Source organism: Alligator mississippiensis, chromosome 11, assembly GCF_030867095.1.
Source record: "Alligator mississippiensis isolate rAllMis1 chromosome 11, rAllMis1, whole genome shotgun sequence".
In the NCBI taxonomy this organism is placed as follows: Eukaryota; Metazoa; Chordata; order Crocodylia; family Alligatoridae; genus Alligator; species Alligator mississippiensis.
The window spans coordinates 46,606,024-46,619,458 of record NC_081834.1 but is presented as its reverse complement, the minus strand read 5'-3'; the positions used below and the strand labels follow the sequence as shown (position 1 = coordinate 46,619,458).

Sequence of the window (13,435 nt, the reverse complement as noted above, 5' to 3'; positions counted from 1 at the left end):
GTGGTGGGTAGAGTGGGGCTGGCCCCGGAGTAATGGGTGGGGGGGAGGTCGAGCAAGGCCAGACCCAAACCAACAGGTGGGAGGGAGGGTGGATGCGGGGCTCTGTCCTCCCCCCCCATCATTCTTGATGGACAATTTGCTAGTAAGTATATAAGGGGGGTGTATCAGGAACTGGGAGAACATCTGTTCACCAGAGCACCCCAAGGGAAGACAAGGTCTAATGGTCAAAAAATGCTAAAACATCATTTTAGATTGGACATAAGGAAAAACGTCTTTACCTTCTGAGTCTCCAGAGTTTGGAATAGACCCCTCCAGAGGTGTTGCAAGCACCTATTCTGGATACCTTTAAGAAATGCCTGGATTCTTATCTTGCTTGGGTGATCTAACGCCAACTGACTTCCTGCCCCTTGGGTGGGGGGCTGGACCTGATGACCTTGTGGGGTCCCTTTTAGCCCTAATGTCTATGAAATCCATGAAAAGACAGTACAGTGAGAATGGCAGAGCCTTGTGGGCATTTTTCTACCAGACCTCTGCTCTCTGCTTCCTGCCATCCCAAGAAGAGCTGTCAGAATGGGGTTGCACCATCTTCTGCCTCTCCTGTCTCTCATGCTGCAATGCTGTGAGCTATTAGCTCAGCTCCCAAGCCCAGCAGAGAGGCTTTTCCTACTTGGCCATGCTTGCTGTCCTCTTGCAGCTCACCTCGCAGCTGCTGCTCTACAGCAGGCAGGCCCTGGGGATTAGTCTGGGTCCTGGTACACAGGCCGGCTGTTGCAGTCATCACTAAGTTCAGGGCTGTGTATTTTTCCAGAGGACCCTGCCTTGCTCCAACTTCTTCCCTATGATCACTGTGCGAACAGGCAGTGCTGATTTATGATTCTCCCCTTTTGATCCAGTCAAGACTCCCCACAGCCGTCTAGCACCAGCCAACCATTTCTTGGTCCCTGCTTCATTTTGCAGGTTTCAGGAACTGACCACCATTTCTTCATCCCTTCCCCATGCACCCGTTTGGGGCCGTATCTCTTTGCTTACTTCACTTTTGCAGATCGGCTGATAAACAACCGTTAGAACAACTTTTTGCAACTACCCTGAAATGAAGGGCATCTCCTTGAAAGTGCTGCTTGCTCAAGGGCAACGGGCCTGAGGGTGAAGTTGTATAGGGCAGCATGAAGAATGGCCTTCACTGGAACTCTTGCAGGCCATCTGCCACTGAGTCAGGGCCAGACACATGAGCAGTGACTAGCTGGCTTGGATATTGCTAAGCATGTGGACACTGAGTATCATAGAAACATAGAATCATAGAAACTTAGGGTTGGAAGGGACCTCAGGAGGTAGGGTGGCCATCATAGAGGACATTCCGGTTTTCTGCTACTCTGTCCTCTGTCCTCTATTGATACAAAACCCAACGCCTTAACGTCCTCTATTTTTCTCTTCAAGGAAATAAAGGCGTCTGGTTTTGTATAAATAGAGGACAGAGGACAAACAGACTGTCCACTATGATGGCCACCCTTTCAGGAGGTGACCTAGTCCAACTCCCTTCTCAAAGCAGGACCATCCCCATCTAGATCTCTCCAGCCAGTTCTTTGTTGAGCCAAGTTTTAAAAACCTGCAAAGATGAAGACTCCACCAAGTGTCTGTTATTGCAGTCACATCCTAAATTCTTGATTATGCCAGGACTTTCAGTTCTTCCTGTTTGTCTCCCAGGCACCATGCATTCAGACACAGACACCTGACTTAACAACCTGATTGCCTTACTTTCTCAGGAAGCATGAGGAGGCCTCCTTTGTTGCCCATTCTTGCTTGTGCTTTCTCCAGGTCTCCCACTTGCCCACTTACGCTGACAGAGATGATCAGGGCCATGTTCCTCAAGATTTGGCGAAGCTGGGTCCATCATCAGTTATTGCATCGGTTATTGTATACATTACGCAAGTGAAGGAATTGGTGTAGCAGGAGTAGAGGTGGATGTCATTTTCTTAGATTTTAGGAAGGCCTTCGATACTGTATCTCATCCCATTCTTATAAATAAATTAAGAAGCTGTGACTTACATGCTTACACAGTCAGGTAGGTGGCACATTGGCTTAGGGGTCGCACCCAGAGAGTGGTAGTAGATGGGTCAGTATCGACCTGGAAGGATGTGGGTATTGGGGTCCCACAGGCCTCGGTCCTTGTACCTGTACTCTTCAATGTCTTCATCAGTGACTTGGATGTGGGTACTCTGTCCAAGTTTGTGGATGATACTAAATTGTGGGGGGAAGTGCACGCTTCAGAGGGTAGGGAACAATTGCAGGCAGACCTGGACAGGTTGGGTAAGTGGGCAGAGCACAATAAGATGCAGTACAACAAGGACAAATGCAGAGTGCTGCACCTAGGGTGTAAAAATATCCAGCACACTAACTGGCTAGGAAATGGCCCTCTCAGCAGCACAGAAGCAGAAAGGGATCTCGGAGTCATAGTGGACTCCAAGATGAACATGAGTCGCCAGTGTGACGAAATCATCAGCAAAGCTAACCGCACTTTATCATGCATCAGCAGATGCATGACAAAGAGAACCAAAGAGGTGATGCTTCTCCTCTATGCAGCATTGGTCAGACCACAGTTGGAGTACTGTATCTAGTTCTGGGTGCTGTACTTTAAGAAGGATGTGGATAACTTTGAGAGGGTCCAGAGGAGGGCCACTCATATGGTTAAGGGTTTACAGGCCAAGCCCTGTGAGGAGAGACTAAGGGACCTGGGCTTCTTCAGGATCTGCAAGAGAAGGGTGAGAGGTGATCTTGTAACTGCCTACAAATTCATTAGGGGGGTGCAGCAAGGAACTGAAGACGCTTTGTTCACCAGGGTGCCTCTTGGGGTAACAAGGAACAATGGTCACAAACTGACAGAGAGCAGATTTAGGCTAGACATCCTCAGGAAAAACTTTTTCACGGTAAGGGTGGCCAAAATTTGGAATGGGCTTCCAAGGGAGGTGGCGCTCTCTTCTACCTTGGGGGTCTTCAAAAGAAGGCCAGAGAGGCATCTGGCTGGGGTCGTCTGACCCCAGCACTCTTTCCTGGCCAGGCAGGGGGTCGGACTAGATGATCTGTTGAGGTCCCTTCCGACCCTAGCATCTATGAATCTATGAACCTCAGCTACACACACACACACACACTTTCATTCCAGGACAGCCTTGTCTTTCATGGCAGTCTCTTAGCGTGACATACATAGATTCATAGATTCACAGATGTTAGGGTCAGAAGGGACCTCAATAGATCATCAAGTCTGACCCCCTGCAAAAGCAGGAAAGAGTGCTGGGTCTAGATGACCCCAGCTAGATACTCGTCTAACCTCCTCTTGAAGACCCCCAGGGTAGGGGAGAGCACCACCTCCCTTGGGAGCCCGTTCCAGACCTTGGCCACTCGAACTGTGAAGAAGTTCTTCCTTATGTCCAGTCTAAATCTGCTCTCTGCTAGCTTGTGGCCATTGTTTCTTGTAACCCCCGGGGGCGCCTTGGTGAATAAATCCTCACCAATTCCCTTCTGTGCCCCCGTGATGAACTTATAGGCAGCTACAAGGTCGCCTCTCAACCTTCTCTTGCGGAGGCTGAAAAGGTCCAGTTTCTCTAGTCTCTCCTCGTAGGGCTTGGTCTGCAGGCCCTTGACCATACGAGTTGCCCTTCGCTGTACCCTCTCCAGGTTATCCGCATCCTTCTTGAAGTGTGGCGCCCAGAATTGCACGCAGTACTCCAACTGCGGTCTTACCAGCGCCCGATAGAGGGGAAGTATCACCTCCCTGGACCTATTTGTCATGCATCTGCTGATGCACGATAAAGTGCCATTGGCTTTTCTCATGGCTTCGTCACACTGCCGGCTCATGTTCAACTTGGAGTCCACTAGGACTTCAAGATCCCTTTCCACCTCTGTGCCACCCAGCAGGTCATTCCCTAGGCTGTAGGTGTGCTGGACATTTTTCCTCCCTAGGTGCAGCACTTTGCATTTCTCCTTGTTGAACTGCATCCTGTTGTTTTCTTCCCACTTGTCCAACCTGTCCAGGTCTGCCTGCAGCTGTTCCCTGCCCTCCGGCGTGTCCACTTCTCCCCATAGCTTTGTGTCATCTGCAAACTTGGACAGAGTACATTTCACTCCCTCGTCCAAGTCACTGATGAAGACATTAAAGAGTATCGGTCCAAGGACCGAGCCCTGCGGGACCCCACTGCCCACACCCTTCCAGGTCGAGACCGACCCATCTACCACGACTCTTTGGACCCTCTAGCCAATTCGCCACCCACCGGACCGTGCAGTCATCCACATCACAGCCTCTTAACTTGTTCACCAGTATGGGGTGGGATACCGTATCGAAGGCCTTCCTGAAGTGTAAGTATACAACATCCACCCCTCCTCCTGTGTCCAGGCATTTCGTAACCTGGTCATAGAAAGAGACTAGGTTGGTCAGGCACGATCTGCCCGCCACAAACCCATGCTGGTTTCCCCTCAGCATAATTTGTCCTGCCGGGCTCTCACAAATGTGAGCCTTGATAATTTTTTCAAAGACTTTACCAAGGATGGAGGTGAGACTGACCGGCCTATAGTTGCCCGGGTCCTCCTTCCTCCCCTTTTTGAAAATGGGGACCACGTTAGCCCTTTTCCAGTCCTCCGGGACTTGGCCCGTGCACCACAAGCGTTCGAATATTCCCGCCAGTGGCTCTGCAATGATGTCAGCCAGTGCCTTCAGCACCCTCGGATGGAGCCCATCCGGGCCTGCCGACTTAAAGGCATCCAGTTCTTCCAAGTGACTCTGCACCACCTCAGGGTCTACGTATGGAAGTCTGGCGCCTTGCTGCTGCCTCTCTACAACCCCAGTGAGAGACTTGTCGTGCCCCTCGCTTAGGAACACTGAGGCAAAGAACTCGTTGAGGAGTTCAGCCTTGTCCCCCCTATCTGTCACCAATTGTTTCTGCCCATTTAGCAGCGGTCCTATTCCTCCCTGGGCCTTCCTTTTACTCCCAATATATCTAAAAAACAATTTCTTGTTGTCCTTTACTTGGGTTGCCATCCTCAGCTCCATGGTAGCTTTGGCCCACCTAACTGCCTCCCTACAAGCATGAGCAGAGGAGGTATATTCATCTTTAGTGATCTCACCCTGTTTCCACTTTTTATGTGCTCCCCTTTTGGCCCTTAGGCTGCCCTGGATTTCTCTGGTCAGCCATGGAAGCCTCCTGGCCCCTTTCCCTCTTTTGTCTCGCTCGGGGATCGTCTTGCTTTGTGCCCAAAGGATCGTTTCCTTTAGGCACAGCCACCCTTCTTGGGCACCCATCCCATCAAAATTCCTACTCTGCAGTGCTTCCTTGACTAATCGCCTGAGTGCATTAAGATCAGCTTTCCTAAAGTCTAGCACTTTCACCCTACTAGTTACCTTACCCACTCGACGTCTTATGTTGAATTGTATTATAAGGTGATCACTGTCTCCCAGATAGCTACCGATCTGGAGGTCCCCTATCATGTCATGTATACTTCCAGGACTGATTCTAGAGCTTTGACAGCTGGGACACAGGCTTTTCTTAAACAAGGTTTTTTTTATAACAAAATGGTCCTCAAACATTTCTATCAGGCTTTCCTTCCTCCGAGCTCCCACTCTGTGTGGAAGGTGTGGTAAGTCTCCAAGGTGGTTGTGCCTCTTACTGTTTACAGTGGCACCTTCTTTTGCTTTTCCTCTACTGTGTCCACATCAGTGGCTTCCACATCAAGGCCAAATTGCTGCTTCAAGCATCTCCAGGCAGAGACAGAGTTTTGCTTGATACTAAGCAATGGTTGGGGGCTTGTGTGTATGTGTTTGGTAGAGGGGCGAGGGGAGGGGAGAGGAGGTTGGGAGTGGAAGCAATTTTTAACCTCAGCAATTACTTTTACCATCACCAACTACTTTTAACCTCACTGTACAAGCACCCTGAATTAGGGACCCACAATGGACAGCTGCACCTTGCAGGACTAACCCTGCTGTAAGAAGCTGGTGATCTAGGTAAGACTAAGCAGGTGCATTGCCTTGCACTCCAGGGCAGACTCCCAGATGAGAGCTGCAACCCTTTCCCATTGGGCTCTGACCTGGCCCCTGACACGAGCGGCTGTGTGTTGGGCAGGAGCAGTCCCCCTGGACACTCCCCCGGTTCTGAAGGCACGAGAGGATCATCTCAGATTGTCTGTGCCACAAAGTGATACTAGTCAGGCAGGAATTTTACACATATCCCACAGGCACTGGGATCTGGAAATGAGTCACGGAGATGGCACAGGTCACTCCTGGTCAACCCTAGCCCAGCCGCATTGGAGCCATGCATCACCCCTCTCCCCCCTCCCTCAGAGAAAGGGAAATGGGCCTGGGCAGAAACCTTTGAAGCAGGGGGCAAAAGCAACATTTGGCAAAGCAACATTTCTGAGGATGCTGCTCTCTGTGGGGCTAGAAGCCACCACAGGACACTTCTGCCATTGAAGTTTGCGCCCGTATGGAAAGCTGCACCCTCCATTACCAGACACCCCATGCACGAACAACGCATGCCCATGGCGGCTGGGAGGGCAGGTGGCAGCAGGAGGGCGGTGGCGGTAAGTGGGAGCTCCCACAGATGCCGCCAGCGCTGTTTGGGGGGTGGTTGCAGATACCGCCAGTAGTGTCGGCGGCAGCCAGTGGGGATCGCTGATTGCCCGCAGATGCCACCGGCAGTGTAGGGGGTGCACCGCCACACTCAGGGGGTCCACGTGCACCCGTGTGCACACTCTATGTGTTTCCTCTGACCCCATGCACCATCTATTAACCAGCCTGCTTCTGCTCACTCCCCTGTCTCTCAGCTACTTTCCTGGTATGATCCTCCGTCTGTCTGTCTGTCTATCACCAGGAAAACTCCTTTCCTACCTGCTCTTCCCTCAAAATAGCATCATTTGGTTTTCATGATTTCAGTCAAACCAGAGGAAGGCATCATGACCTCTCACTTTTCCCCTCCTCCTTGCCTTGCCTCATAAGGACAGCACTGTGGGATGAAGCACAGGCTGGCTGTTGCAGGCATCCAGGTTCAGGGCTGTGTCCTTTCCCAGGGAGCCCTGCCTTGTCCCGGTTCCTACCCTTTGACCTCCACACAAAGAGACCATGCTGCACATTCATCCTCCCCTCTCAGTCCAGTCAACAACCACCCACCACCCCAGCTCAATTATTTCTTGATCCTTGATTTATTCTGCAGTTCCCAGGAAGTGACCACCATTTCTTCACCCACCTCCCTTCCCCATTGTCCATGTACCCATCTCATATTTTCAGAGTTTCAGAGTTGTTGGGGGCTGGAATGAACGTTACAAACCATCGGGTCCAGCCCCCCTGCACTTGGGGGTTTGGGCAATATCCTCTTGTTAATCTTCATAGTGGCTGATAAAAAGCAAACAAACCCTAGAACAAAATGTGGCAACTTCTTTCCTTTGGCAAGCCACAGATCTGCACAGCTCACCACTGCTCCAACTGTAAGCTTGCAAGCACTATGGGAGCTTAGCACTTGTTCAGCTTAACTCAGCTGCCCATTGCAAACCAAGGACAAGCCCTTTCATTTTGGCCAAAATCCTATTTCACCTTTAGGAGCTGAAGTACCTGAAGAAGCATCACATGGACAAAGGAAAAGAGGATAATATCATATATCTTGACTTCGAAAAAGCCTTTGACTTGGCCTTCCATGATGTCCTCATAGTAAAATAGGGGAACTGCAGCCTCGACAACCTTATGGTCCAATGGCTGGGGAACTGGCTCCATGGTTGGACCCAGAGTGTGATAGTCGATGGAACTGAATCAATACAGCAAATGATGACCAGTGGTGTCCCCCAGAGCGCAGTACTTGGACCAGTATTTAATATATTTATTAATGATCTGGATTCGGATGTCAAAAGCAGACTGGCTAAATTCACAGGCAACACCAAATTATGCGGAAGCATAGTCACACTAGAGGAGAGGCTGGCAATTCAGGCTGACCTGGACAGGCTCACAAGGTGGGCAGATTAAAACCTGATGACATTCAACATGGAGAAATGCAAGGTGCTCCAGCTCAGGATAAAAAACCCACCTCATACTTATAGGCTTGGTGGGGCTACACTCACTAGCACCATGACCAAAAGAAACTTGGGGATCATGACTGACCACAAGATGAACATGAGCCACCAATGCTATGCCACAGCTGGCAAAGCAAACAAAACTCTGGCTTGTATCTACTGAAGCATCTCAAGCAAGACCCAAGAAGTCATCCTTCTGCTTTACTTGGCCTTGGTGATGCCACAGCTGGAGTACTGCATCCAATTCTGGGATCTACATTTTAGAAAGGATGTGGAGAAGCTTGAGAGAGTCCAGAGGAGAGCCACATGCATGATTAGAGGACAAGAGAGCAGGCCTTATGAGGAGAGGCTGAGAGACATGGGACTCTTCAGCCTGCAGAAGTGCAGGCCTAGGGAGGACTTAGTGGCTGCCTATAAGTATATAAAGAAGGTGCATCAGGAACTGGGAGAACATCTGTTCAACAGAGATCCCCAAAGGAAGATCCCAAGTTCTAACAGTCACAAATTGCTGGAAGACTGTTTTAGATTGGACATAAGGAAAAACTTCTTTACTGTCTGAGTCCCCAGAGCCTGGAATAAACTCCCCCCAGAAGTCATGCAAGCACCTACTCTGGACACTTTTAAGAAACACTTGAATGCTTACCTTGCTGGGATTACTTGACCCCTGCTGATTCACTGCCCCTTGGCTAGGGGCTGGACCTGATGATCTTGCCAAGTCCCATCCAGCCGTAATGTCTATGAAATCTATGAAATATATAAAGAAAGCAGACAGACATACACATCAAGCAGTTGAAGTCCTGCCCTAATGGCATACTTTCCCGTTTTCATATACTCTGCTGGTACAAGACCCAGGCTGTCTGAAGCTGCCTTGGTTCATGAAGCCTTAACCTAGACATGTGAATGTCAGGACAGAGGTTTTTAACTACTGGGTGAACACCTGCTGGGAAACAGCTGAATGTGCCTTTGGGAGGGCACAGATGGTAGGGAGTACTACCAAACCCAGATGGTTGTTTTTTGCCTGGAAATACACATGACCTGTGAGGCCGGCGTGAGACCTTTCTGGTAGTAGAGCCCCAGAGTTTTGCCAGATGACAACTAGCTGCAGAGAAAGAGTCTCCCAACCGCCTGCCAGCACCCTTGTTCCTATGAGCTGCAATCTCTACCACCCTCCATTCATGCATGGCCTTGTTCCAGTGCTCTTCTGGGAGGACTGCCAAGTGCTCTTCTTGCCCCAGACGGAGAAAAGGGGCATGTCTTCCACAGACCTCCAGCTGGGGGAGCATTCTGCAGACAAAGACATTGTGAGGGGAGTCAATTCAGGTCATGGGGGAATGGCTGCTTGAGTCACTGCTGAACTTGAGAAATGAAGTTTCTGGGGTGTCCGTCTGGAAATGGGAGCCACAGCATGGGTTTTAAAAAGGTGAGATCACATACAAAGCAGGGTCTGCGGTCCCCCAGTAGTGGAGCTGGGTGTGAGTTGGAGAGGGGCTGTCTTGGGAAGGAGAGGAGAGGAGAGGAGGGGAAGAAACTTGGGAAGCCTAGCACTACAGGATGCTGGCAGAATGGTCAGCTCCCTTTTGGGGTCTGGAGGGAGGAAAACCCTGCACCCGAAGTGTATCAGAATTGTGCGTGTTTTATGCAAGGTTATTTTTTTGTGGTTTGGTCCAACTTGTATTGCTACAATGCTGGGCATCGTCTGTCCTGTCACTTTCTCTAGTTCTTTTAAAGCATTTGAAGCACTACAGATATTACATCTGTCCATGCCCTAAGTGCTAGTTCACTGTCTCAACTCTGATGTTATTAGATCCTAGTCCTTGCAATGAGACTGGTCCCTCTCAGCATGACCAGAAGGGACACATTGTGGTCACTTACACTGTTGAGATCCTGTTCCATCTGGGAAAGCATGTCAATCTGTGCACATCTCAAATGTGGAGAAGTCAGAAGGAACACCTCTTTAATACTGAAGGAGGAAAAGGATCTTCCCCCTCCAATACCACCCCACCACCCAATAGGGTGACCCAGTGGTTAGGACCTTTACTCTGGCAATAGGAGACTGAGTTTCTCCTCTGCCACCAACCCCATGGAAGCCTCAGTTTTCCTGTGAAGACGCACTGTCTCACTGTTGCAGAGAGGGGATCATTACAGAGCATAAGTGTCCACACTGGATCTAGTGTACATGTGCTCGTGGGGGCAAAGCAAATCCTGCAGGGGGATAGGATCTAAAATCTGCACAGGTGGCCCAAACAACACAAATGCAGCTAAGTTTAGCTTCCTAAGTGCTACTGACCTGCCTCCTGGAGAATTATATTTGGGTCCAGTATGAGCAGCCTAGTTCCCACAGCTGACGGGGGTGCTGGCTCCTGGCATTGCCCACATGACCTCTCACACAAGAACACCAAGCCCAGGAACAAGGATGTGAAGGTTGCTGGGGCAGGTCTCTCCCTGGCCACTCTTGAGATCTGTCTTCAGGACATGTGTCAGTGGCTTCCCTGCCATATTTTAGGACTTGAGGTGCGCAGTAATGGCAGGCCATTAGGCTACGTATAAAATGGGATGCACCCTCTGCTTTCCCCTCAGCTACACACTCCTAGACCCCCTGAACCAAAATATCAGAGGGGAAAGACTTCTCATGATCTCTGCAACATCCTGTGTACTGTATTGCCCCCCTTCCTAACATCATGAGAGAGCCGGCTCCCCGCTGCACTGAGGTTTGGTCACTCCTACCCTGTAGGGGAGAGGAGGGCAGCACTGCACAGCAGGTGGAAAGTAGCTAGCTGCTCTCAAACTCAAACCCTGTTTACTTTCTACTGCTAAAGACTTGCTGTGTCACATTTATTTCAGAATGCTCTATAGGGAAGCCCGCAGGTTACTCCACCTTCCTCAAATGTCACGTGTATGACACTTCACAGGGTCTATAAAAATAGCAGCTAAACAAGGACCAGCCCTGCATCTCTCTGAGCCATGGGGCTGCCTGTGCTGCTGGGTTGTGTCTCCCTGTGGGCTGGGCTGGCCCTGGCTGAGGTGGGATCGTTCAGTTCCTGCCAAAAGTATTTATACAAAAAGGCTGAGCCAGAGGGGTTCAACACCCAACACACAGCAAAGATCTGCCAGAAGTATGACAACGCTTACCACTACGCCACCCTGTACGATAAGGAAAGCCGCACCCCGCGCTGGTCTGCATACATGCTGACGGTTAAATCATGTGAAAACCAGCCCCAGAGAAGGAAGAAATGGTTTGTGGAGCCACAGGTCAGTCCCAGCACACTGGGTCAGGCATTGTGGGGTGCAGAGCTGCTTGGGAACCTGATAAACCTGGGATGTAACAGCATAAGATGGAAGAGGGAGGAAGGGACAGTGGGGCTGGGACCTGGGAGAGAGTAAAAGTGAAGGGCGTGGAGATGTGGAGGGTCTGAAAGCAGGGGAAAGGGGCAGAGGTGTGACTCTGAGTGAGGTGGGTACCATGCAGTAAGATCCCATTGGGTTGGAAAAGAAAAGTGAGGGGGCAGCTGATATCCCAGGAAAGATGGGAGGAGGGTTTTCTATCTAGGTATAGAAGACAGTTGTGAATGGGGACCTCATAATGCAGGCTGGGGGAGTGAGGGCAAGGAGAGGCCATTTTATCATAGGGTGCAGGCCTAGTAAAACTGACTGGTGGGCAAAGATTTGACTCTGGGGGAAGTCCGATCAGACTGCAGCTGGGGAGAGACTGAGTGCATCTATGACTCTGCCAATTTTGCGACGATGGGGAAGGGGCTTTGCGTTGGGCATGAGCATTTTTGAGCCCATCTTTTTTGTGTTGGATCAGCTGCTCAGTCAATACAAGTCCCCGGAGATGAGTACAGAAGAATACTCATCAGGACTGACCCTAGAACAACTGCAATCCACTCAGGCCATCAGCAGGGACTATGGAAACACCAACTATGACCGTGGACAGCTGAACCCAAACAGCTTCCAGTGTGACAGTGGTCGCACAGCAACCTTCACCCTCACCAACACTGTTCCCATGAACCACTGCTTCAATCAGATGCACTGGCGCAAGCTGGAGGAAAGCCTGAGAGACAAGTTAAAAAAGAACTGCTTCAATGGGGGAGGAACTGCATACCTGGTGACGGGAGCTGTTGCCGGCACTGAGAAAATCCCCAAGAAGGCCGACCAGGAATGGGACCGTCAACGGACCTACGACCGAGTGGCAGTGGCCAGCCATATCTGGACAGCTGTCTGCTGTGACAATGCCAACAACAACCTCAAGTTCTCCTTTGCCTTCCTTGCAGAGAACAAGGAGGAATCCAAGCTACGCTTCTTCTCTGTGGAGCAATTAAACAAGAAGCTGCAGGAAATGTACAATACTCAGAACATCAGGGTCCTGGCAGATGACTGCAATGCCCAGAGCCAGAAAACCCAAGAGGTTTTATCAGCAATTAAACAAGATTTGTACAGTGGCTTCTGGGATTTGATGCTTAATTTGTATCATCAGGTCCTCCCTTCAGACAAGAGGAAAAACCTTGACAAAGAGACCACCAAGGTAATGAAGAGCAGAAATGTGAATCAGGGCAAGGTGCAGCTTGGGAGTATTGAGATTATTCAGGAGGTCGACAGCACAAAAGATTGGCACGAGCTGTTTGTGAAAGCGTACGAGCAGGACAGCCTGTCGTGTATGCTGTCTCATGCTACAGATGCCACTGGACTTGCTTACACTTCAGGCACTTCAGGCAGAGTGTGCGCCTTCCAGAAACAAAAACACCTTCCCGTCTCTGACGTTTCAGCACAAGGCTACCGTTGCTTCGGGCAGGCCTGTGGGAAGCACAACGGAGAACCATACAGCTGGTGTTACATTTCAGCCAATAAAGACTGGGATTACTGCTGTACTGAGAAGTGCATGAAAGATTACAGGTGTGCGCGAGGAGATGGGGGAACAGCAACTTGCTCACCTCAGTACTCAACTGTGACTGTGAAAGGGCACCAGTGTCGTGCTGACTTCCCTTGTGGCCTCTATCACCAAAGCTATTACTGGTGCTACACAGACTATCGGCAGAACTGGGATTACTGCTGCGCTCCGCACCACTACTGTGGGAAGCATGGTTACAGCTACCAGTGGTGCTATGTTGGAGGTCAGACAAAGGATTGGCAGAACTGCAAAGCCTGAGAAGCCAGCCAGGCACGGACCCTTCCACCACTGTGCAGGGGTGAGGGGACTGGGGGGTGGGGGAGAGCTATTTTCTCTTGTTCTTAGTGGAGCTGTTAGGTGCTGAAATGTGAATCAGTAGCAGTAAATCTGCTCATTTCGTTGTGGGGCCAGTGAAGGCCACGTTGCCAGATGCGTGGTCTGATGGACACCCCAGAATCAGGGGCATGAAAAGATGACCCTAGCCTCTCACTGCAATGGACTCATTTCAATGCTTTT

The 13,435-nt window shown here is 50.4% G+C and overlaps 1 protein-coding gene across 1 annotated transcript; it reads left to right on the top strand.

Moving 5' to 3' along the window:
- The first annotated feature begins 10,995 nt into the window (after positions 1–10,995).
- Positions 10,996–13,216, top strand: LOC106737364 (uncharacterized). Its single transcript, XM_014604364.2, has 2 exons — positions 10,996–11,283; positions 11,840–13,216. Exons 1-2 carry the CDS (start codon positions 10,996–10,998, stop codon positions 13,175–13,177), a joined length of 1,626 nt encoding a protein of 541 aa, XP_014459850.1. The 3' UTR covers positions 13,178–13,216.
- The last annotated feature ends 219 nt before the right edge of the window (positions 13,217–13,435 follow it).

Excerpts from the sequence above, each read along its gene's own strand:
- LOC106737364 (XM_014604364.2), top strand. The coding sequence starts at position 10,996 with ATGGGGCTGCCTGTGCTGCTGGGTTGTGTCTCCCTGTGGGCTGGGCTG. Across the intron at positions 11,284-11,839 it reads AATGGTTTGTGGAGCCACAG|CTGCTCAGTCAATACAAGTC; the intron begins GTCAGTCCCAGC and ends GTGTTGGATCAG.